General features: G+C 41.0%; 1 protein-coding gene across 11 annotated transcripts in view; it reads right to left on the reverse strand.

Moving 5' to 3' along the window:
* Nucleotides 1-2,558: 2,558 nt before the first annotated feature.
* Nucleotides 2,559-23,052, reverse strand: part of NR3C1 (nuclear receptor subfamily 3 group C member 1) — a 117,199-nt gene continuing 96,705 nt past the window's right edge. For all 11 annotated transcript variants that reach the window (XM_029942167.1, XM_029942164.1, XM_029942170.1 and 8 more), the window contains exons 5-9: nt 14,880-15,158; nt 13,717-13,861; nt 9,955-10,085; nt 3,197-3,354; nt 2,559-2,755 (exon numbers count right to left, since the gene is read on the reverse strand). In XM_029942167.1, the coding sequence (XP_029798027.1) occupies nt 2,603-2,755; nt 3,197-3,354; nt 9,955-10,085; nt 13,717-13,861; nt 14,880-15,158 (866 nt within the window). In that variant the 3' untranslated portion in view covers nt 2,559-2,602. The remainder of the gene's footprint in view (nt 2,756-3,196; nt 3,355-9,954; nt 10,086-13,716; nt 13,862-14,879; nt 15,159-23,052) is intronic.

The following is a 23,052-nucleotide window of genomic DNA, read 5'->3' on the forward strand; positions in this document are numbered from 1 at the left end:
CACTGAGTGCTATTTTTTTTTTTTTCTGAGATCCGAGGTTGGGACTGAAATAAGATTGTGTGATGTGCTTTCTGGTTTTAACCATATCATATTCTATAAAGGAACAGTAATTTACCTTTCAGAAGCTCTTTTTGAAACTTAACACTGTCATTGATAATAATATTCAAGCGGTATTTCTTAGGCACCAAAAATTTCACATCCATCTGGGTTACAAACCATCTTAAAATACTCTGAGATCAATGTCAACCATTACAAAAGGAACATTCCCGTTTAGCATTCAAAAAGCAAATGATTACATTTGTTTATTAAATAATTTCTCCAAATACTGAAAAATAACAAATAACATTCAAAAAAGCATTCAAAGAGAACACAGACATGTACTCATTCTGTTTGGAAATGAACTCTGGTAGGATAGAAAGGAATTAGTGTATTATTTGGCAACCTAGGAGATTCTGCACTATTTACATATTGCTGGTACCTCTATGCGCATTATTGCCAAACCTCTGAGGCCTCTGTGCTGACGCCACCGCCGGAGAGGGCTGCGTGGGGAAGGAACCGTGCGATCGCGTGGTGCCCGAAGCTCCTGGGCACCACCCTGCTGTCCCCGTTTGCACACCTGCCTGCCTGGGGAGACTCAGCTGGCTGTCGGGCTCCCTGCTGGGAGGAGAAGGGCGGTGGTTGTGGGATCCAAATGGGACGGAGCCTCAGCCTCTCCCCCCCTGCACACAGGGCCCGTCTCCTCCTTCCCCTGGAGCAAACCCGTCTGGTTTCTGGGACCACTGCTGCCTGCATGAATGCTCGCACACACTAGAAATCATATGGGTTATCCATCGACATTTCTTTGACCCCTACAAAAAATATATAGCATGTCGCGATAAAACAATCTCATCTAAAAATCGTTCTTATTTTACACTATACAAGCTATTTTACAATCATTTTAATAAATTGCATGTAAAGCTGCAGTAGCCCTTCCCTTCCCAGGTTAGTGAATACCAATATGATATATATCTGAAACTATAACTAAATATAAAAATATATTAGAAGTTTTGTATGTTTAATATTAGATTTTCAGTTTTCTATTACACAAATAATTTGGCCACTTGGAGTAGAAATCAGATTTCTTGTGGCTTAGTAAGTGTAAGTTCTGAGCTTACAGAAAGTTGGTAAGGTGCACACAGAAAGGGCTACTACAGCTTCTATTTTGTTTAAAATGATCATTCTCAACAGCGAGGAGAGAAATTCACAAGACTTGTGTTACACTATGGCACACGGAGGGACGGGAGGCACGTGGAGTTTCACAAACATGGAAGTCTGACAGACAGCTCTAAATCACAAAAATCAGTAGCTGAACTTTCCTGTGCCACCAGGAAAGGCAGACCAATTGGTGACGGATGGGAAAGTGAAAATGGGTGTCTGGCTACTTTTTCCAAATTGGAGATTTATTTGGGGGGCAAGGTTTAGTGAGAGGAAATGCTTGGTCTGACGACAACCTGTCAGTTGTGGCTAAGCTGGTTATTTGGAATCGTCGCCTTTAGGAAGTTTAGGAAGTTACATAAACTACAACGAAAGGTCCTGAAGGACAGTTTACCAACTCTCTTGCCATCGAACCACTGCAGAGAAAGGGCATTAAGTACAAACAGGGCCTCTTGGTAGTTTTTGTGTTTCTTTGTTTGTAATTAGTCTTTTGCAACCATCATCCACGGTTTCCTGAGCAGGTCACCAGACTATGTGCTCTATAGTTAGGACGGTTCATTTGCACAACCTATATATAATTCTCCACTGAAGCAGATATATAAAAAATATGAGCTTTTCTTTTTTCTTTTTTTTTTTTGACAAGAATACTGGAGATATGAGTCAATTTTTGTGGCCTTCTGATAGCTAAGTGCCATCAGGTTAGAAGCACCAACCCATTTTCACACAGAAGATTAATGTTTAGAATTTATTTTGGAGAGCTATGAACTAGCTGCCCATCTTAAACAGCTATACAATACCTCGAATACAAAAATTATGTAAGAAAAAATGAGCAAGCGTAGTTCACTGGATAGAAAGGAAATCGTTAAAACCAGACAATAATAGCTATAAAAGGCACAGCTTCCCTTTTCTGATATACACTTGTAAACTTTTTTTCAGGTTTCCATGCATAAATCAAAATAGGCTATCCTCACTATACAGGGGAAAATACACCAACAAAAAGGTCTAGGAAATTTTGTCCAGCCGACTGAAAAGTAGGAGCAGAAAGTTTGTCACGCAGACTTCGGGCACTGGCGGTTCAGGTGCGGTCCTTCCTCAGCAGGTGGGGACTCCACCCCGCCCCCCCCCCGCCCCCCACCCCCCCACGATTGCTAATTTACGGGACCCACCAACTGTCACTCTCTCCTTGGCCCACCGCTCAGAAGTGATGGCCAAAGGCCTCTGTTGCCAAGTCTTGGCCCCTCTATAAACCACATGTAGTGCGTATTCAAAACAGAACAAAACCAAAGACCAGACACAAACAAAAGAGAAAAAAATAAAACAGCAAAACCGCTACAGGACAAATTGATAGTTTGTACAACAAAAGCTATAAATTCAACTTTCTTTAAGGCAACCTTTCTTATTAAGGCAGTCACTTTTGATGAAACAGAAGTTTTTTGATATTTCCGCTTGAATATTTTGGTATCTGATTGGTGATGATTTCAGCTAACATCTCTGGGAATTCAATACTCATGGTCTTATTCAAAAATGTTTGGAAGCAAAAGTTAAGGAGATTTTCAACCACCTGCAAGAGAAAACAGATAAACGGTTACTCTTAAACACTCCTAGAACGTCTCATGCTTGTTGGCCTCTAATTTTAAAAAATATCTCTGATCTAGACTATACCTATCTCTGCTGGAATCCACCAGATAAAGAGGGTCAGCTGGATAAAGTGAGCATTCAGGTTACCAAAGACATTCTGGATCTTATACAGATTATACAACTTTAAGTGCATCCCGGTGACTCACACGGCACTGGACCACGTGAAGGAGCCATGCTGGTTTAATTGATCAGTCATATAAAACAGAGGATTTGACTGAAAAGAGACTATTCTGTACCGGCATCATGACCAGACATTTCATAATTGGCCCGAGGACAGACGGGTGCCAGAGAGAAGCGGTCACAACACACGTATCAGATGTCCCAGAAAATGCTGCGGCTATCTGGATTTAAGTTTGACACTTACATCATGCATGGAGTCCAAGAGTTTTGTCAGTTGATAAAACCGCTGCCAGTTCTGACTGGAGTTTCCTTCCCTCTTGACAATGGCTTTTCCTAGCTCTTTGATGTAGGTCATTCTAATTTCATCAAATAGCTCTTGGCTCTTCAGACCTTCCTTAGGAACTGAAAGGTTAAGATATCATCATGTAAAGAATTTTCTTATGGAAACTCTGCTTAGGTGCCAGTATGGCGTTTGTTATTAACAGCACGCTTCGTGACCTACCTCGTATATATACTGACTGTATTCTGTGAAAATGCAAGCATTTCACAGGATCATGAGAGTGCAGCCAAGGGAGATCAGGGGCTAACAGAAAACTGGGAGGATTGAACTTGGTGTGAGAAGCCTTCCTGGGAGGCACACATCTGCCTTCCCTTTCTTTACTTCAAAGTATGTCATGGACGCTATACAATCAACTGTTTGACATGACCCTTCACAATGTTACTAGGAGGAAGGACTGTGAACAGAAGGTTAATCATGCTTCCCATGAATCCTGCAGAGACTCTGCCCACTGCTCGCTTTCTCCAAGCGCACACCTAGGAGCTCCGGGTCTGTTAATGGTTAGGGAAAAGGGTTTGGTCAACATCCAAGCAAACCTAAAGGTTAACACAAAGTTAGGGAGATTTCTGGATGTTAGGATGTTTCAGAGCCAAAATTAGGCACTTTCTAGAAAGGTGAGTGTGTTGTTTCCCAAACTTTACTGTTGTTGACTTTTTAAGAAAATGACGAATTCTGGAAAAGCAGTGGTTTTAGGAACAAGAAGTCTTACTTTGTACTCGCCCTGTGGACTTGAGTATAACCTGCCTGAGCTGTGTTTCCTCCTCTTTCTCACTAAATTTTTTAGAATTTTTTAAAAAAAGTAGATATAATTGACACGTTAGTTTGAGGTTGTACAACATAATGATTAAATATTTGTGTACAATGCACAATGATCACAGTAAACCTAGAGTTAACAACTATCACCATACATGACAATTTTTTTCCTTCTGATGAAACCTTTTAAAATTTGCTCTCTGCAACTTTCAGATATATGGTCTAGTATTAATGACTAAAACCACCATACTGCACAGGACGTCCGCACGACTTATTTTACACCTGGCAGTCCGTTCTTGTGAACCTCCTCTGCCCGTTTGTCCCATTCCCCGCCCTCCAGCCCCCCTACCTCTGCAGACGGCAGTCTGTCCTCTGTGTACATGGGCTTGTCTGTGTTGGCTTCTACGTTCCACATAAAAGTGAGATTATATGCTTACTTGTGCTGGGCTTTCTCGGTCTGATGCCCTACCATGCTCAAGATGGGCTCGTTTCAAACATCAATATATTACAGATAACCTAATTATTGCGAATTTTTTAAATATTAAAAATTAATATTTTCATTGACTGCTTATCTTTAATTTTTTCCTGCATGTTACCCAAATTCTAAAAATAATTGTGGGTCAGGCCCTATTCCCTGCTTATGTTTAAAAGAATTTCACCCATCCCAAATTATCCCTAATTATCTTTGTAGCTCCGTGGATTTTTGCTTTCTGTGGTTGGGCCATATATCTAGAATTACTTTCTTGGTAAGTGAAATGTTTTATTTAATGAGTATCTTTACATAAAGAACTGTTGTTTTTTTCTGCATTAAAGTCTGGGCTGATGATAATGTAGTTGCTACCGCTTCCTTTTAGGTTAAACAATGGTCAGCAAACCATGACCAGCAGCCCGCTCCCACCAGCCGCTTGTGTTTGTAAATACAGTTTCACCGGAACACAGCTCTGCCTTCTCTCCTTCCACAGTTGGTGGCCGTGTTCATGCTGCAGGGAGCAGGGCTGATGAGCTATGACAAGGTATGTTCGCACAACTGAAGACGTTCACCGCCTGACGCCCTCCTGCACAAGTGTGCCGGCACCGGGTCACTCTGTGCGCAGGCTAGGTGGCCTGCACTTCAGCCATTCAGCAGCTTTATTTCGATATGCTCATGCAAACAGCATCACGTTGGATTGTGTTTTATAAACCCAGCCTTGCACTTTTGTGTGTCTTCTCACCTCGGGGCCTTGGAGCTTTTATCCTCTGTTTATGTAACAAAATTGTAAATACATTTATTTGGACCAGTTGTTACTTCCCCTCTTCTCAGTCCATTAAAAAAATTTTTTTTAATTGCTTTTCCTCTCCCTTTTCCTTAACTGCTGCCACCCTGCAACTCAGGACTTTGGTACTTTGTGTAGCTTTTTGGTCTTTAGCCATTGTTACTGAAATGTAACACTTGTTCTTACTACACTCCCCTTCTTGCTTATATCTAGTAATTGTGTCCTTTGGTTCTGGTTTTTAGACCATCCAAATTGCTGTTACTTTATACAATAAATGTTAGCTTCGATTTTTGGTGCCTAAGAAATACCACTTGAATATTATTATTCTGAAAGGTGATTTGTTGCTCATTTATAGAATATGATATGGCTAAAACCAGAAAGCACATTACACCTTAATCTTATTTCAGTCCCCAAATTTAAATGTATCTACTTTCTTTGTTGTTTTTCCTTCTTATCGATGGGATTACTTTCCCTTAGCCTAAGTATATCCTCGAATAATCCTTTACTCAGGATCTCTAATAGCAAACTTTCCTTTTAGTTTGATTAAAAAAATAGTTTGTTGGTATATTTAGACTACTGAAATTTAATTTGGATTAACAGCTACCCTGTTTGTAACTGTTTTCTACTCAGTGCACTTGTTCTTTCATTCATAACCTTCCCTTCTTTTTTTCTCTGGTTTTCAGTGAAGCATTTCGGATGATTCTATATTCTCTCTTCTCAGTATATCAATTAATACTCATTTTTAAAAGTTGTTTTCAGGGGTGCCTGGATGGCTCAGTAGGTGAAGCATCTCACTCTTGATTTCGGCTCAGGTCATGGTTCATAAGTTTGAGTCCTGCATCAGGCTCTGCCCTGACAGCACAGAACCTGCTTGGGATTCTCCCTTTGCCCTTCCCTGGCTGCTGCTCTCTCAAAAAGTTGTTTTCCGTGGTTGTCCTCGCCTGTCCCATATGCAATCAATCTACATCTTTAAATGACACTATTGTACTGGACAGGGAGGGCAGGTACCTGCCAGTGGTGCCCCCAGCTCTCCCCCGCCCCCCCCACCAGCCCATCGGTTGGGAGCCTGTTGTCTTCACTTCGCTCCTCGACCTCACACCCATCCAGCGCTGCTGCTGTGAACACTCTCCACAGTTGTGTGTTACATCAGTGAAGAAGAAAAATGAAATTTTATCTTCATCGCTTCCTTCTCTGATGCTCTTCTTTCCTTTATGTAGATCCATGTTTCTGGACCGCATCATTTTCGTTTCTACTGAAGAACTGCCTTAAACGTTTTTTGGAAGGTAGGTGTTCTAGTGATGATTTCTCAGTTTTTGTGGGAGGCGCCGTATTTCACCCTCACTTTTGAAGGATAATTTCACTGGATACATAATTCTAGATTGATTTTTTTTAAGCACTAAATATTTCCACTTACCTCTCTCCCTGCTTGCATGGTTGTCGGTGAGAATTCTGAGGTCACTAGTCTCCTTGTTCCTGTGAGTAAGCTATTTTTCCCCCCTCTGGCTTCTTTCAAGATTTCTTCTTTGACTTTGGTATTCTGCAATTTGAGTAAAATATGCCTAGATGTAGATGTTTTGGCATTTTTCTTCCTTGGAGTGTTTTGAGGTTCCTGGGTCCATGTTTTGGTGTTTGTCATTAATTTTGTAAATTTCTCAGCCATCATTACTTCATGTATTTTTTCCATTCCTTTCTTTTACTTCAGATATTCCCATTACTTGTATGTTACACAGGTTGTAATGGTCCCCCCACCCCCCCCCAGTTCTTGAATACTCTGTGCATGTTTTTTTTCACTCTGTTTGCATTTGAGTTGGGGACTTTGCCACTTCTAGTTTACTGATTAGCTAAATACTCCATTTCCAATCTCTATAATACAATCCCATTGTTTCTTTCATAGAGTTTCCACCTCCTGCTTACATTACCCAGGTCTTCTCACAGGTTATTTCCTTTTTCCATTCGAGCCCTTAACACAGGCTTGTCTCTTCAGGCTATTTTTTTCTTGCCTTTTAGCTTGCATACCATATTTTCCCTGAAAGCTGGACAGTGATCTATCAGAAGTGAGGTAATTATGTTTTCAGCATGAGGTTTGATGTGCATCTGGCTAGAGGCTGGGCTGTGTTTCATGCCGGCCATCGGTGTTTAACCCGTTCCCTTGTTTTTCCCCTCCTGTCTTTGGGTTTCCGGAAGAACGCCTCCTCACATGGCCGTGTTCTGTAGTTCTGGCAGGCATCCTCTAGCAGAGCCCTACTGGGAGGGTGGTAAGGTGCTGGGGCGGGGTGGTGTTTGATCCTTTTCGATTAAGCCTGTTGTGTCATGACCTTCAGAAGTGTTTCTGAAGCACCAGCTCCCCCTGGTACTCCTGTTTCCCTTGCAAGAGACACGAGGGAGAGGCGGCCTGCTTACGAAGGTTGCCCTCAGAGGGGATCTGTTGCTGATCCTCCCTGTGAAAACCTGGTGAGCCTCCTGCAAGGAAGCCCCAGAGAAGTGCGGGGCGACAACCCCCTGGAGTTTTTAATTCTCAAGCTCTTCCTCTGTCTCCAGCAATTCATCAAAATTACCCTAAGTGTTCCTGGCAGGTTCTGGCTCTAGAAGCTTCCGTTCCCAATAAGCTGATCATGGCTGTGCTTCTCTGTATCTATTTCTTCAGATTTGCCTCATGACCTGAATTACCTGATGGCTTTCAGAAAAGTTACTGATTTATACTTCAGCTTCTTACTGTTGAAAATGGGAATGGCCGTGTCCAAGCTGTTTACTTGTCAAAGTTGTTTCTCCTTTGAAGACCTTTTTTCCCAGTCACTTGGATGTTACTTGTATATTATGTGGAATTCACTGAGCTGCTTGGATAGGGCAGTAAAGTTTTTAGCCATTCTTCCTAGAGTTCCTTTCCCTAGTCTCACCCCCTTTCATTTTGGATCTTTGGTGATTATGTTCCACCAGAGCTTTTTCACGAGTCAGGATACATATTTCACTTACCCTCAGTGTGCTTTACTGCAGAAAGGCTCTTTTTTATGTTCCTTAGGAGATGGTTTCAGCCTTCCTTCCTCAGTCATGCCTCTTGTTATTTATTCATGTACATATCTATGCATTTAAAAACCTGTATTCTGGCTAATTTGCTTTTAGAGGCATCCATTATTTAAAAAATATCACTCATGTTTCCAACCCGTCTTGAAACTTATTACATACACCCTCTTAGAAGACAGCTGAGTTCTTTGGGTTCCTGCCTGTACTTAGTTTTTCCTGCTTTTAGTCTAGTGTTTTGAGTGGGAGGTTAGGGTACCTATTTTAGTATTCTGTTGGCCTAGAAGTCTACCTCTTCTGGCATGTATTTTATTCCTTGTGATTCTATTCCTTTTTAAAAAAATAACCAGTATAAGGTGACTGGGTGGCTCAGTCGGTCAAGCTCTGGGCTGAAAACATGAACTTGCCTGGGAATCTCTCTCAGAATAAACTTTTTTTTTTTAAATTAAGAATCAGTGATGTGTACTAGTTCAGTTTACTTCTTTTATCCTCTGCAATGAAGAATCTGCTATGTATCCAACTTAAATAACCAGTGTTTACAAATAGGATTGGTTAGTATTTGATGCTGATCTGTACCTGGATATTATGGTCAGAACTTTAACTGTTTGAGTAACTTCAAGCTCACTTCTTTAACGTGTGTGCTGCATTAGGTAACCTCAAGAATTCTCTAAATTCTCATCTTGACCCAAATGTTAATGGATTTAAGTATTAATAATAGACAAGAACTTAGTGCTTTCATACTGCCTTGTTCTACACAAACGACAGAGGTGCCTTAGAGAAGCTGAAACAGACACAGTCACATGCACCATCCATCACTGTAGGTTACGTGGCAGCTTTGAAAGCAGAATTACTCATGGAAAGAAGACTTTTTGAAACACTGCAACTTTATCTGTCTATGAAAGAAGCATTCAGTCATTAACATAGTTATTTTATAAAAACTAACCTGATATGTAATTTTTATTGGTATTTTACAATTTTAGGCTATTCCAACTGTTCACAGACCTTCTTCTACTGGTTGTTGAAAATGCCACCTTTTTATTAACCAGACACAAAGCTTTCTAGGTTTACTAAGTAGTGCCTTTGTCAGCCAAAAGTAGTTGCACTCAAGTTGATATAGCAGTACCTTTATCTAAACTTTGAAGACTGATAATAGCTCTGGCTGCTATTTCCCAGGTCGATCACCTCTGTCCAACAGTCCGGCAACACTGCCCTATCAAGCGCTCCTCTGCTGGTAAGTGCAATGTACTTTTCTCCCATAATATCTTAGACACGGTAATAGTCCTTGGGGAACTCATTTGTGACCAAGTTACAACGGAGCACAGAAACTAAAATCATTCTAGTTGCTTTGTTTCTCCATAGTTCCCCGGGGAAAGGAGGTCTGTACACATTCAAGATCCACAGAGGCTCCTGAGTAGCTCAGACACTTCTCTGTTTCCCCATGGTACCCAGCTGGCTTACTAATCTTGGCATCACTGAATGTGCCACTATAACATTCTACAGTTATGAAAAATCTCACTTATTTGACTACGTGGAAATACAGGAGACTTGGTGCTATGTTTACAAACAAGCCTTTGTTTCTATACTTCTATATTTCATATTTTTGACATACTTTGAATTTTAGAAGCAAGTAGGTGTTCTACCAACCTGAAGAGAGAAGCAGTAAGGTTTTCATACAGAGATACTCTTCGTAAGATACCTGAAGCCTCTGTAACTCAGAGGAAACAAACATCATATGTTTACATTGCTCATACATGCAGGGTAGACTCATTCTCTGCCTGTGAAAGACAAATATCAGTATTTGAGTTGGAAAGAAATAGTGCCTGTTCCCCCTGCAAAGGTATACATTTTTGTTTTATTTTGCTAAACTATGAACTTGTAAAGGAAAAGCTAACTGTTGCTATTAATGATCATTCTCTAGAGTTAAAGACCATGACAGCATCTACAGAGACTATGGAATAGTCTAAGTGTTTAGAATTGATGCATGCAGAACTCATGGCAGCATTTGCATTCAGGCCAGTTAGACAAGTTTTAGGTCTTACCAACTCAAACCTAAAAAGTATTTTTTTCCCCACAGCATTACATCCTGAAAACAGCTATCTATGATCCTGTTTATAGTTTTACAATGGTCAGAACTAGACTACATCTCAACTCTGGGATCTCTGAGGTTTCTTAAAATAAATAAGCTTAAAAAAAAAAGTTGAGAGAGACGATCATCAAGAGTTGGACGTTTAACTGACTGAGCCATCAAGGTCCCCCTGAAGTTTCTTAGCTTTTTACAATGACACTAAGAGCCTGAAATTGTGCCTGGTTCATGGTTTTTACAATACCTCAAGATTTTTGTTTGTTTCTGACAAAAAGTGATCTTGGACTTAGATTCAATCAAGGTTACTATTTTTCTCTACTGAAGATGTAGTTTATGTCTTTATTGGATAAAATAATTCTGACATGAACTGTACACGGTGACAGTGACCACGCAGGAGCTCGCAGGACTCCTCAAGTTTAGAATCTGCTCTTCCCAATCTCCTAATAGGCATTAAGCACAAAAAACCACTCCAGTAGGCTGTTAAACACTACTGTTTACAACAGTATGACCTAACAATAACGGTCAGAGTCTATCTGACAGCTGCACGAGCAGATTTTGGGTATGAGAGACGGTACCTTCCAATTGTGCTGGTCAGACTCCGGCACAGGCACCAGGAAGGGAAATAAGAATGCCCTCTACAAAACTGCCCGTCCTGTCTGCTATCTGTCCGCCCGCAGAGCACAACCCTGAGACTGAGAAAGTCTGCAAGTCCTAGCTCATGTAACAAATGTGTGCGGCATGATCAGGGTACGCTGCGTCTCCTTACCTCTAAATTTGAGTGCCCCCCAAATAAAACTCTGAATTAATTTCCTAAAATGGAACGACAGGTTGGTGTTTCATATAAATCTCAGTTCACAATTTTAATACCAACAATATGAGTTCAAATTGCTTTTGGGGAAGGGACCATAAGTAGTGCCAACGTGATGTTTTTAAAATAACTAGTTGGATTCTGAAATGTGCCACCAGTACTCAGGGAGTTCTGGGGTGGGTTAACTCAAAAGCTTTCATACATTCATTCGCTAACTGAAAACCCAATCAAACAACTTCAAACAACTGAAATGCTGTTCACAACTGTGATGCCGGAGTCTGAACAGCCTTCCTTTGGCAAGCGAATGTGACTTTCTTCTCTGACACAGATTCCTAGAAGTGTCTTCTGTCCAGGTCTGCCCACGGGAAGGCACATCTGGCCCCTTCTGGGTCACAGCATGTACATCTCCCATACTTCCTGTCCTACTGCTTCTCATTGTGAAGCCTTGTCCTTCCCCTTCAGGTTCAACCCACCTCTAATTACACTTCCTCCCAGAAGCCATTAGCCGCTGTATCTGAAATAATCTTATTTGGTAGTTATCTGTACGGAGGATGTAAGGCAATACGGGTCAGAAAAGCTGGTCTTGTTCTCTGCTCCTATGAACCAGGCTCACGAGGAATGGGAGAGTAAGTGGCATTTCCTCTCCTCCATTCTCCACCATATTATCCTATTTGAAAGCCTCCACTGGCAGTGGCTTCTCCTAGAAGAACATCTCAACTGTTTCATGGCCTACAAGATTCTGCTCTAGACTCATATAGTATTTCCAGCCTTTGCCCTCATTTCTTCTGCCTGTCACATAGCTTGTGCTTCTGTACCATTTGATGAACAGCTCCCTGGACCGGTCTTCTATGGTCCCTAAATCTAAAGTAGCAGGTGCCCCATGCTCCTCCCCTTGCCCCACTCACACTGGTATACCCTGGCCCTCTAAAGTAATTTTGGCTATTTATTTCCCTTTCCCCATTGGAATGCTAGCAGGTGCCTCATCTATTATGCTCACTATTACTGCTCAAGCTCCTAAAATAGAGTCTGGTGCTTGGTAAGGACTCATATCACTGAGAGAATACTGTGCTAGAAAATAAGTATCACTAATAGAGAAAGAACACCAACTTTAACTCAGGATTCAGCTCTGCCAGGATCTGTAGACTGGTTTTCTATTCACCTAGCTAGCCTGATGGTGGGAACATGAAATCTCTGCTTTAGCTAGTTCATATTTATCCTGCCAGATACGCTGCCTTAGAATGACCTGGGAGCGGCACAAAGATGCATTCTGAATATCAAACGACTCTAGTATTTGCAGCTTCTGTCACAATGCCTAAGAAGGTCTGCAAAATACCTGGAGCTGGCATATCCAGTCTCCTCAAAACACTTAAAATAACGTGAGCTTAACATTTTAAGGCAGGCTCTCCCACTGAGCACTGCTCAAATAGATGCTTTTCATGAGCTCCTACCCATTATTTCTGCGCCTGGCAAGCCCCACAGGCAGAGCAGTGTGTCCGCAGGCTGCACTCCCCCACCCTCCCTGTTCGTCGGCCATGTCCATGTCCAATGCCCTTGCCCTCCTGGACATATTTAATTCTAACATGTCATCCAGTTCTTAACCCAAACTACTCTGGATGGACTGACTCAAAGAGGGTGCCGTGGGATTATTCTAATAATGGGGTTTAAGGTTTACATCGATTCGTTTGACCCCTGGTCAAAAGCACCCAGAGCTCACCATGAAAGAAACCTTCATTTCTTACCCTGCTCTGACCATAACTATGTGTGTGAGAACGCCCTGTTTTCATTCTCATTACACCACAGAGGTGTTTCCATGTGCCAAGAACATCCTGAGTGGAGGGTGTGCTTGAGGAGTAGGTCGTCTGAGCGGGTGTGGCACGTCTATAAATGACACCAGTGAGAGAGAGGCAGCCAGGTTTGGGAAAGCCAGAAACCAGGCTGAGCATGTGTGCCGGGGCCAGGGAGGAGACAGCGATGACGCGTGTGCTGCGGAGGTCTGTGATGTGATCAGACTGTGTTGTAGGAAGGAAAAATCGTGAACACGATGGAGGGCACGTCGGAGGCAGAAAACGAGCAGGGAAACAACTGCAGTGAGGTCAGAGGGAGGGACACCTGAGGTACTTCACAGAAGCCTAGGTCTAAAGACAAAAGAACAGCTGATTTATAAATTCCAACAAGTCGCAAACATGGAGTAGGCCTTGCCTTGCCGAGAGAGTCCTCTTGCCTCTGAGTCTGTCCCTCCCACCCCTTTGGCCAAGATGTCCTCATGTGTAGTCATCCCTCTTCAGAGTGCTACCAACTGACTCCAGAGACGCTCACTGTATTAAAAAGTATCCTAACATATGTCCTGCCCCATGTGCACTCGGCCTGCCGTTACGCATGGATAAACCACTCTCTCAATGCCCTGTTCTAAGAACCCTGATAGAATTGATTCAGTTCTCAATGATCACAGTAGCCAATCATCAGGAAAACCACCTGGATAAGAACCCAAAAAAAGGAAGACTCCCAAATAACTTACTCATTAATGATCAGATCAGGAGCAAAACACAGCATGTTTCCACTCGATTGTCTGTATGATCTCCACCCCAGGGCAAACGCCATGAGGAACATCCATGAGTATTGCAGCAGGGTCATTTGGTCATCCAGGTGTAAGTTCCTGAATCCTGGAAGAAGAGAAATAAAGGTATGAGGAAACACCAGGTGTTGAAGAGAAGGTCATCTCTTTGGGAACCGCCGCAGACCAGAGCCCCTAAGAGATGGGGAAATGAAGCCGCGCCAAGGGGGCGGGGTCTCCTTTGTCACCTGACACGTCAAGACCAAAGCCTCTGCTGCTTTTTAACAGCATCTGGTACAATAAAACGTAGTGTCACTTCCCCCTATTTAAGCAAATAGGAATTAAACCGTAAAACAGAAAGCCCAGAGTCCTGACTTTGTACATTACACAGTTAATGCATTTAATTTAAAAAATTTCCCCGGAGAGTGACACCTGTTTTCCTCTGACAGAATAGAGATGATGGAGGTCAGGTGACTTCTCTTGTTCTGCCTCTTTTCTGTCTGCGTGAACCTAAGCTTGTCAATTCTCCTGTAGCCACTGACACTAATATTGACCTCGCATGTTCCATCCACATCGAGTTCCCAGAGGGGGACTTTTATCTCTTAGTATCTTAAAAATGAGACTAATTAAGATTTACATTCAACATGTATCAACGTATATCATTTTACCTAGTTAAGAATTAAAATCATTCTACTTTAGTACATTTTGACAAATGGTCACAACACCGATTTTTACCAATTTAACAAATAACCTGATTTTTAAAAGTGATACACTGAAGGAAAACCGAGTTTTTGCGAGTACAGTACTTTTTTTTTTTTTTTTTTTTTGCCCTAGACTTGGGTGTAAAAGGAATTTCTAAGTCCCGTGCTTCTAGTTCTGATACTACAATTGTCCTGCCTGAAATTGCTCTGAGCAACAATGTGAAAAGCAGGGAACAGTGTACAAGTTTTGTTATAAACTCTCCACTCCCAAGTTTTCCAGCTTCTCGTTGTTAGGCCCCAGAACTGAGGAAGAGAAAACAGGACATGCCATGGGACCCGGCCGACAAACAGCCAGAGCGCTGCGTCTGTTTAAGACAATGCAAAGCTTTGTACCTTAGCTCTGCGCCCCGCCCCCCTGCCCCTTACCTGGTATCGCCTTGGCCCATTTCACTGCTGCAATCACTTGTCGCCCGCCTAGCATGTTGAGTGTGGTCATAATACGCCAGGTCGAATCTGGGACAGAGCTGTCATACCCCGCGTATAACACCTCGGGTTCGATGACCTCCAGCAGGGACACCAGGGTAGGGGTGAGCTGTGGTAATGTTGCAGGAACTACTGTTTTGTTAGCAGGGTTTTCAGAAGTGTCTTGGGACACTCCTGGGGTGGCCTGCTGAATTCCTTTTATCTTTTTCTTTGTTTTTCGAGCTGTGGGTGTTTAAAAAAAATACACAGAAATGGGTGTAACTGGGAAGGTCTAGGTGGCAGAGTTCATTCAAGAAGTATTTTAATTTCTAAAACTATTCAACAATTATAAAGTGAAACAGAAGAAGAGAAAGCAAAGAATCAAGAGGAATCCATTTGTATACGAAGCTACATAATACTGGATGGAAAATTAAGGGTCTTTCAATATTATGTGAAAACTAAGCAAATCACTTCTCTAGATTCTTACATTAATTAATTTCTCTCTCACTTTCACTCCAAATTGGAAACTCTCATTGGTTAAGTAAGGCAATACTTTTACTAGCAGTTGAAACAAAGAATCCTAGTTCATACTAGCAGACTAGAAACTGTGGCTTAGGGTTCATTTATATGATGGCATATAATGAAGAGAGGGATACTATAATGTAACATAAATTCCCCTCCTCAAGATACTATTAAGATGACACTGCAGATCATATGCTAGAAGCACTATTAATTCCCACAGCAGAAAAAAGGTCCAGTTTTTACATTTATATGATGGGTCTAAAAGCATTTGGGGAGATGAAGAAAAAAACCTTCTCATTTCTTTACATAAATTACCAGTGGGGAATTTCCCTTTTGCAAGAGATTAATATTGATGACCTGATAAACCTAAAGCCTCTATTTCCATATTATATATAAAGTAGATACAAAGTAAAGCTACCTTTCCATCTCTGACTTAGTCTGGAATGGTGCAACCAGTTACAACATGGATTCCATAAATTACTTAGTAAATGTATTCATGCTCTTAAAGTTACATGTTTCATGAAGCTACATGTTTTAGTAACAAATAAGAATGTTTCTCTTTTGCTCTACCTACTGCTGAAGGGAACACAGAGTATTCTTAAAAAGAAAGTTTCCAGAGATCCAAAGTAGGGCAATGAATATAATTTATATTAAAGAAGAACTTTATCTGCCTCACGTATCAGGAATACAAACCATTTTGCTCAAAGTAAATACTAATCACCTTAGAAAATAATTATTAGATTCTTTGCCCTTAAAATGCTAGAAAGGTCCCATTATTGTGCACTGTGTTGAATACGGTAGTGAGAAATTTAAGAATTTTTATGTCACATTTCAAAACACAGGAAAAGGATTGGGACAGATCCATTCTCATTTTACCATGCTCTACTGGAAACACACTATGGTGTAGCCGTAAAGCACATAAATCTGAAACAATCATGTTTGAGTTCAAACCCTGCCTCTGCAATGCAGTAGTTGGAATCTCCCAGTTACTCCCTAGGCCTTAGCTTCCCTCTTGTATAAAATGAGGTACCTCGCTCTGAGGGTGCTTGAGAATTAAATCAGTTAAAATACGTGACTTGCTTACAACAGGTGGTAGCATACATTAAGGGCTACAGAAGAACTATCATTACCTCAACTGGTGGCAGAATCTGGCTTCAGAGTATTCAAAATGTGGACAGTACAAATACACAGAGGTGGGGCACTTTAAAAAAGCAAGTGCTACTATACATAAGGAAACACTTTCAACAACCAAAGGTATCTTAAGGAAACCCAGATTTCAAAATCACTGCAAGGACTTTGTTGAGAAGGGAATAAAAGAGAACATCCATCTCCCAAACCAACACTCTGAGCCAATACGGTGCAGGTCTCAATGAACACGGCTCAGAACCTGCGCTCCACAATAGAAGAGTAATCGTGGTAGATTTTTAAAAACCTTCTGTGCTCAGTTGGCAATTTCTTACTACTTAACTATTGCCCTAATGGAGAGAACTAATGCTTTTTGATAAAGCTCAAAATACTGAGAGCAAAAATGCATACTAATATGTTTTCATATAAATTGAGCGAGAAGTTGTTAACTGACTTAGGTAAGCAACCACTATTTTTAAGCACTTTACTATAATTTCTACTCTATATAAAGTTCTTGACTCCTAGGAGTATATAGATTTTCAGTCAATTTCTGATCTCTACAGAATTGCTCAGGAGTCTGTGACAGTTGAAAACTTAGCTTAAGCTTTAATTTTGGGAACGTGTGGGTGGTTCAGCTGGTGATGCATCTGGACTCTCGAATTTGGCTCAGGTCATGAGATCGAGCCCCATGCTGAGTGTAAAGCCTGCTTACAATTCTCTGTCTCTCTCTCTCTCTTAAAAAAAAACAAAACAGCATGAAATCTGATAATGTCACAAACCTCCTTGCCTGTAAGTTCCACATGACTCTTCGTACCAAAAATAAAACTAGTGGCTCCTGGGTGGTTCAGTCAGTTGAGCATCTGACTCTTGGTTTCCGCTCAGGTCATGATCTCCGGGTTTGTGGGATAGAGTCCCGTGTGGGGCTCTGCATAGGCTCTGCAGAGCCTGCTTGGGATTCTCTGTCCCTCTCTGTCTTCCCCTTGATCCATTCCCATTCTCTCTCTCAAAATGGATAAACTTAAAACAACAACTATAATTTGGAATGATTACAGTATACCTTAAAATGAAATAAAACATTAAGGATTCCCCTTAAAAAACTTATCTGTACTCAACTGCGAGGCACAGTAAGCACTGAAGAAGGTTGCCTTAGAGTAAATCTTGGGAACTATTTGGTTTTGGGGCAATAATACCAAAACACACTGCTTTTGGTATTAAGTTACATTTATGGAGAGAATCAGGCTGTGAAAAGAGCTGAAGAGCTGACGTACTCTGCAACATTACTCCGGGGGCTGTCCTTACAGAGAATGTTTCCAAAGATTATGATAAAAACATAGTTATCAAAATAAAAAGGATGAAACACATGGCTGGCTCATCTATCTTATTCTTTTTTAAAGAATATTTTTATTAGTATTTATTCATTTTTCAAAGACAGAACGCAAGTGGGGGAGGAGGAGAGCAGAGAGACAGAGAATCTGAAGCAGGCTCCAGGCTCTAGATGTCAGTACAGAAACGATGCGGGGCTCAAACTCACTGAACTTGAGATCATGACCTGAGCTGAGGTTGGACACTTAACTGACTGAGCCTCCCAGGCACTCCTCATGTAGCTTATTCTTAAATACAGCTGATCCTTGAAAAGCCTGTGGGTTGTGCAGTCAAAAATGTGTGTGTAACTTTCATCTCTTTAAAAATCTGACCAGAAGCCTTACCGAGAATGTAACAGTTGAGTTACACATATTTTGTATATTCTTTGTGTTATAGACTGTATTCTTACAATAAAGGACGCTAGAGAATAGATTTTATTAGGAAAATCCTAAGAAAGAGAAAATACAATAAAACCTTGGATTGCAAGTAACTTGTTCTGCGAGTGTTTTCCAAGACAAGCAAACATTTCTAATAAATTTTAACTTGATAAACAAACAATGCCTTGCAATTTGAGTAGTAGGAGATTCTGAATGCCACATGATCACAACAGAGTCAACGCTTCTCTCTCTTGCTGCGGGATTGTGGGTGATTGTCTCCCATGCTTGGATGCTCAGTCTGAGGTGGTGGTATTTGGCAGAAATCAATTTTTCAGAATGTTGGCAGGTGCCCATGACTGGCACCAGTGTATTTTTTGGTCATGTTAAAGCATCTATGGATAGTCCTGAGTTTTCCATAGAAGAATAAGTTTAGTGATGCTTTGCTTCATTCCAGGTCAAGCTGCCTGCAGAGTGACCCTCTCCTCTGCTGCCTTACCGCCAGTTACAGTAAATACAGTTTATGACAAGAGTGTATTAATACTGGGCTGCAGTCACCATGCATGCAAGCGTACACAATGGCTGCCATGCAGAAAAGACTCCATTGAGCCGACAGATAGCAGTGATTCCATGAGTGATGGTTAAAGTCGTCCTACACGATAACCCTCCTCTCTTGTCTCCCTCACACCAGCCTCAGAAGTTTTCAAAGCTCAGTGCAGGTTAATTTATCCTTATTTATATTTTGTATTTTATTATTTTGTAGTATATTACAGTATTGTCATCATTTTTGTATGAATATTTTTGGGCTGTGAAACGAATCATCTGAGTTTCCATTATTTTTACTTATTTTTAAAATTTAAATCCAATGTAGGGGTACCTGGGTGGCTCAGTCAGTTAAGCGTCTGGCGTCGGCTCAGGTAAAGATCTCACAGTTCATGGGTTCAAGCCCCGGGTCAGGCTCTGCGCTGACAGCTAGCTCAGAGCCTGGAGCCTGCTTCAGATTCTCTATCTCCCTCTCTCTCTGACCCTCACCTGCTTGTACTGTCTCTCTCTGTCTCTCAAAAATAAATAAAAAACATTAAAAAAAATCCAACGTAGTTAACAGTGTAATAATGATTACAGGAATAGAATTTAGTGATTCATCACTTACATATAACAACACCCTGTGCCTCATCCCAACAAGTGTGCTACTTAATGTCCATCACATCTTTTGCCCATCCCCCACCCTACAACCCTCCAGGAACTCTCTGTTTGTATTTAGGAATCTCTTACAGTTTGCCCCCGTCACTGTTTTTATTTTATTTTTGCTTCCCTTTCCCTCTATGCGCATCTGTTTTGTATCTTCAATTCTTCATATGAGTGAAATCCCATGATTTGTATCTTTCTCTGAGTGACTTATTTTGCTCAGCATAATACACTCTAGTTCCATCCACATTGTTGCAAATGGCAAGATTTCATTCTTCCCGATTGCTGACCAATATTCTATTATATATATATACATATATATGTATATACATATATACACACACACACACCACATCTTCTTTATCCAATGATCAGTCGATGGGCATTTGGGCTCTTTCCATACTTTGGCTATTGTCAACAGTGCTGCTATGAACATTGGGGCGTATGTGCCCCTTTGAATCAGCATTTTTGTATCCTTTGGTTAAATACCTAGTAGTGCAATTGCTGGATTGTAGGGTAGTTCTATTTAAAATTTTTTGAGGAACCTCCATACTGTTTTCCAGAGTGGCTGCACCAGTTTGCATTCCCACCAGCAGTGCAAAAAGCTTTCTTTTTCTCCATTCTTGCCAACATCTGTAGCTTCCTGAGTTATTAATATTAGCCATTATGACTGCTGTGAAGAGGTATCTTACTGTGATTTTGATTTGTATTTCCCTGATGATGAGAGATGTTGAGCATCTTTTCAGGTGTCTGTGGGCCATCTGGATGTCTTCTTTGGAAAAGTCTATTCATGTCTTTTGCCCATTTCTTCACTGGATTGTTTTTTGGGTGTTGGGTTTGATAAGTTCTTTATAGATTCTGGATACTAACCCTTTATCTTATATGTCATTTGCAAAAATCTCGCATTCCGTCGGCTACCTTTCAGTTCTGCTGATTATTTCTGTCACTGTGCAGAAGCTCTTTATCTTGATGAGGTACCAACAGTTCATTTTGCCAGTTTTCCCTTGCCTCCAGAGACATATTGAATAAGCAGTTGCTGCGGCCGACTTCAAAGGTTGTTGCCTTTTTCTCCTCTAGGATTTTGATGGCTTCCTGTCTTACATTTAGGTCTTTCATTCAATTTATTTTTGTGTATGGAATAAGAAAGTGGTCCAGGTTCATTGTTCAGCATGTCGCTGTCCGATTTTTCCAACACCATTTGCTGAAGAGACTTTTTTCCACTGGGTATTCTTTCCTGCTCTGAAAAAAATTAGTTGGCCATATCTCTGTGGGTCTATTTCTGGGTTCTTTATTCTGCTCCACTGATCTGTGCGTCTGTTTTTGTACCAGTACCAAAGTGTCTTAATGATTACAGCTTTGTAATACAGCTTGAAGTCCAGGATTGTGATGGCTCCAGGAGTTTCCATTATTTCTTAGGGGAAATTCACTTTGATATACAAGTGCTGTGGATCACAAGCATGTTTCCAGAATGAATTGTGCTCGCAAACCAAGGTTTTACTATACATTATAGTACTGCAAAAAAAAAATCCATTTTAAGTGGACCCACACAGTTGAAACCTGCATTTGTGCAAGGGTCAATTCTTTTATATTCTGTCAAACATTTCTGGCACAAATAAATACTCCAAATAAAGGTTTTTTATATATATGTGTATAATTAAACATTAAAAAATCTAACTTTGTAGAGTTTTGTTTGTTTTTATTCACTTATTTTGAGAGAGAGAAAGATCAGGGAAGGGCAGAGAGAGAATCCCAGGCAGGCTCCGTGCTGTCAGCACAGCTCGACATGGGCCTCGATCTCACGACCTGAGATCATATCAAGAGTCGGATATTTAACTCACTGAGTCACCCAGACACCCTTATAAAGTTAGATTTTTAAGGAGTCTTTCAGCTTTTCTACAATTAGAATTAGGTTATCAACTGCATGATACCTGCTATCTATTATCTAACACACTGTTCAGCGACAGGGCAGACCTATGTACTGTAGAAGGGGACACAGGTTAACAATCTTGGCCCTACTCTAAAGTGTTTTTAATAATGCAAGGGTCCAAATTAACCTCTTTGAGTGGAAGAAAGTATACAAAGACTAGCTCTTGAGAAATGCCAATTTCCCCACAATTCTGAGATCTTATATTGACATCTTACAAAAGCATATAATATGTTGTTTTTTTTAAAATAGTATTTTGAGGAACAGCATACAGTCTGAACTGTATGCTTAAATTTAAAGATCTGATAGGAAGTGGCAGTGATGGTTATTTTGATAACATGGAGAAAATCAGATGTCTCTAGCTGTCCTGGTTGTCTTCTCATGAGGGAGTGCACTGCGGTTGTTATTAGGTTGTAAAAGGGAGGCAAAATGGGACAGAATGAGTAGCCTGGTCCATCAGAATCCTTTTAGTTGCTAGCCATTCTAAAAAAAAATGCCTTCTATTCTCGATAGGGGAAGAATTGCACCAAAGTGCATTATATGCTTAAGCTCCAAAGTCATAAGTTAAGCTTGATGTATATGCAGAAAAGCACCTCAAAATGTTATGGGGTACACAACCATTCTTTATTACTGATATCATAAAAGTTTATTTGGGTATGTACTTTGAGTACACTGATTTTTTTAATTTTTAAAATTAAAAAAATGTTTTATTTGAGAGACAGAGAGAACACAAGTAGAGGAGTGGGCGGGGTGGATGTTAGGAGGATTCAAAAGAGGCTCTGTGCTGACAGCAGAGAGCCTGATCTAGGGTTTGAACTCACATACCGTGAGATCATGACCTGAACTAAAGTTGGATGCTTAACCAACGGAGTCACCCAAGCACCCCTGAGTGACCTTATTTCTAAATCTAAGCTAGCTGACATGAAATTAATAGATATATAAATGGTCAGAGAGCAGCAAAATGAAACTCAGTAAAACCTGGGCAAAAATAAAGATAACAAAAAAAATCATCCTTGTGACACTTGATAATGAACTACATGATTGTCTCTTTAATTTGTGCACCAACAAGATCGCTGCTATCACTTCCTTTAAATCAGTGCTTAACATGCTGGCCCTTTGCAGTCACGTTGAGGCACCCCAGTCGCACTCAGAAGGAACTGGGTTAAGTGACTGGTATGTCACATGGTCTTAAGCATGGTGAATTTCATCTCTTTTTGCTAGTAAGGTACTATGAAGGAGTAAAGATGATGCTGTGTACAGGGGCTGAGGAATTAAGACTCTTCATAGCTGTGCCCATAAATCTATCTCCTATTTCACAACAGGTGCACACACAGCATGTGCCGGATTGTACCAACGGTCAGTCTCTCTTCTACCAAAAGGGCCACACACTTGCTGTTCTCCCTCTAACATCACTGTGTGTTTGGATTACTTCTGTAGTCATCCAGTAGTTCTCTCTATAAGAAATTAGTCTAAAATACAAATCATATCGTGTCTCTACCTTTATGTTTTACATAACTCCTTCCACTCAGCTTTTCTAGATTGAATGTTGCTTCTTCCAAGGAAGCATTCTCAGCTTTTCAGGACAGAATGAGGTGACCCTCGCCTTGCTCCTGTGGCTCCATTTCCTTCTGTAGTGGGACACACC

Source organism: Suricata suricatta, chromosome 6 (assembly GCF_006229205.1).
Source record: "Suricata suricatta isolate VVHF042 chromosome 6, meerkat_22Aug2017_6uvM2_HiC, whole genome shotgun sequence".
Taxonomy (NCBI): Eukaryota; Metazoa; Chordata; class Mammalia; order Carnivora; family Herpestidae; genus Suricata; species Suricata suricatta.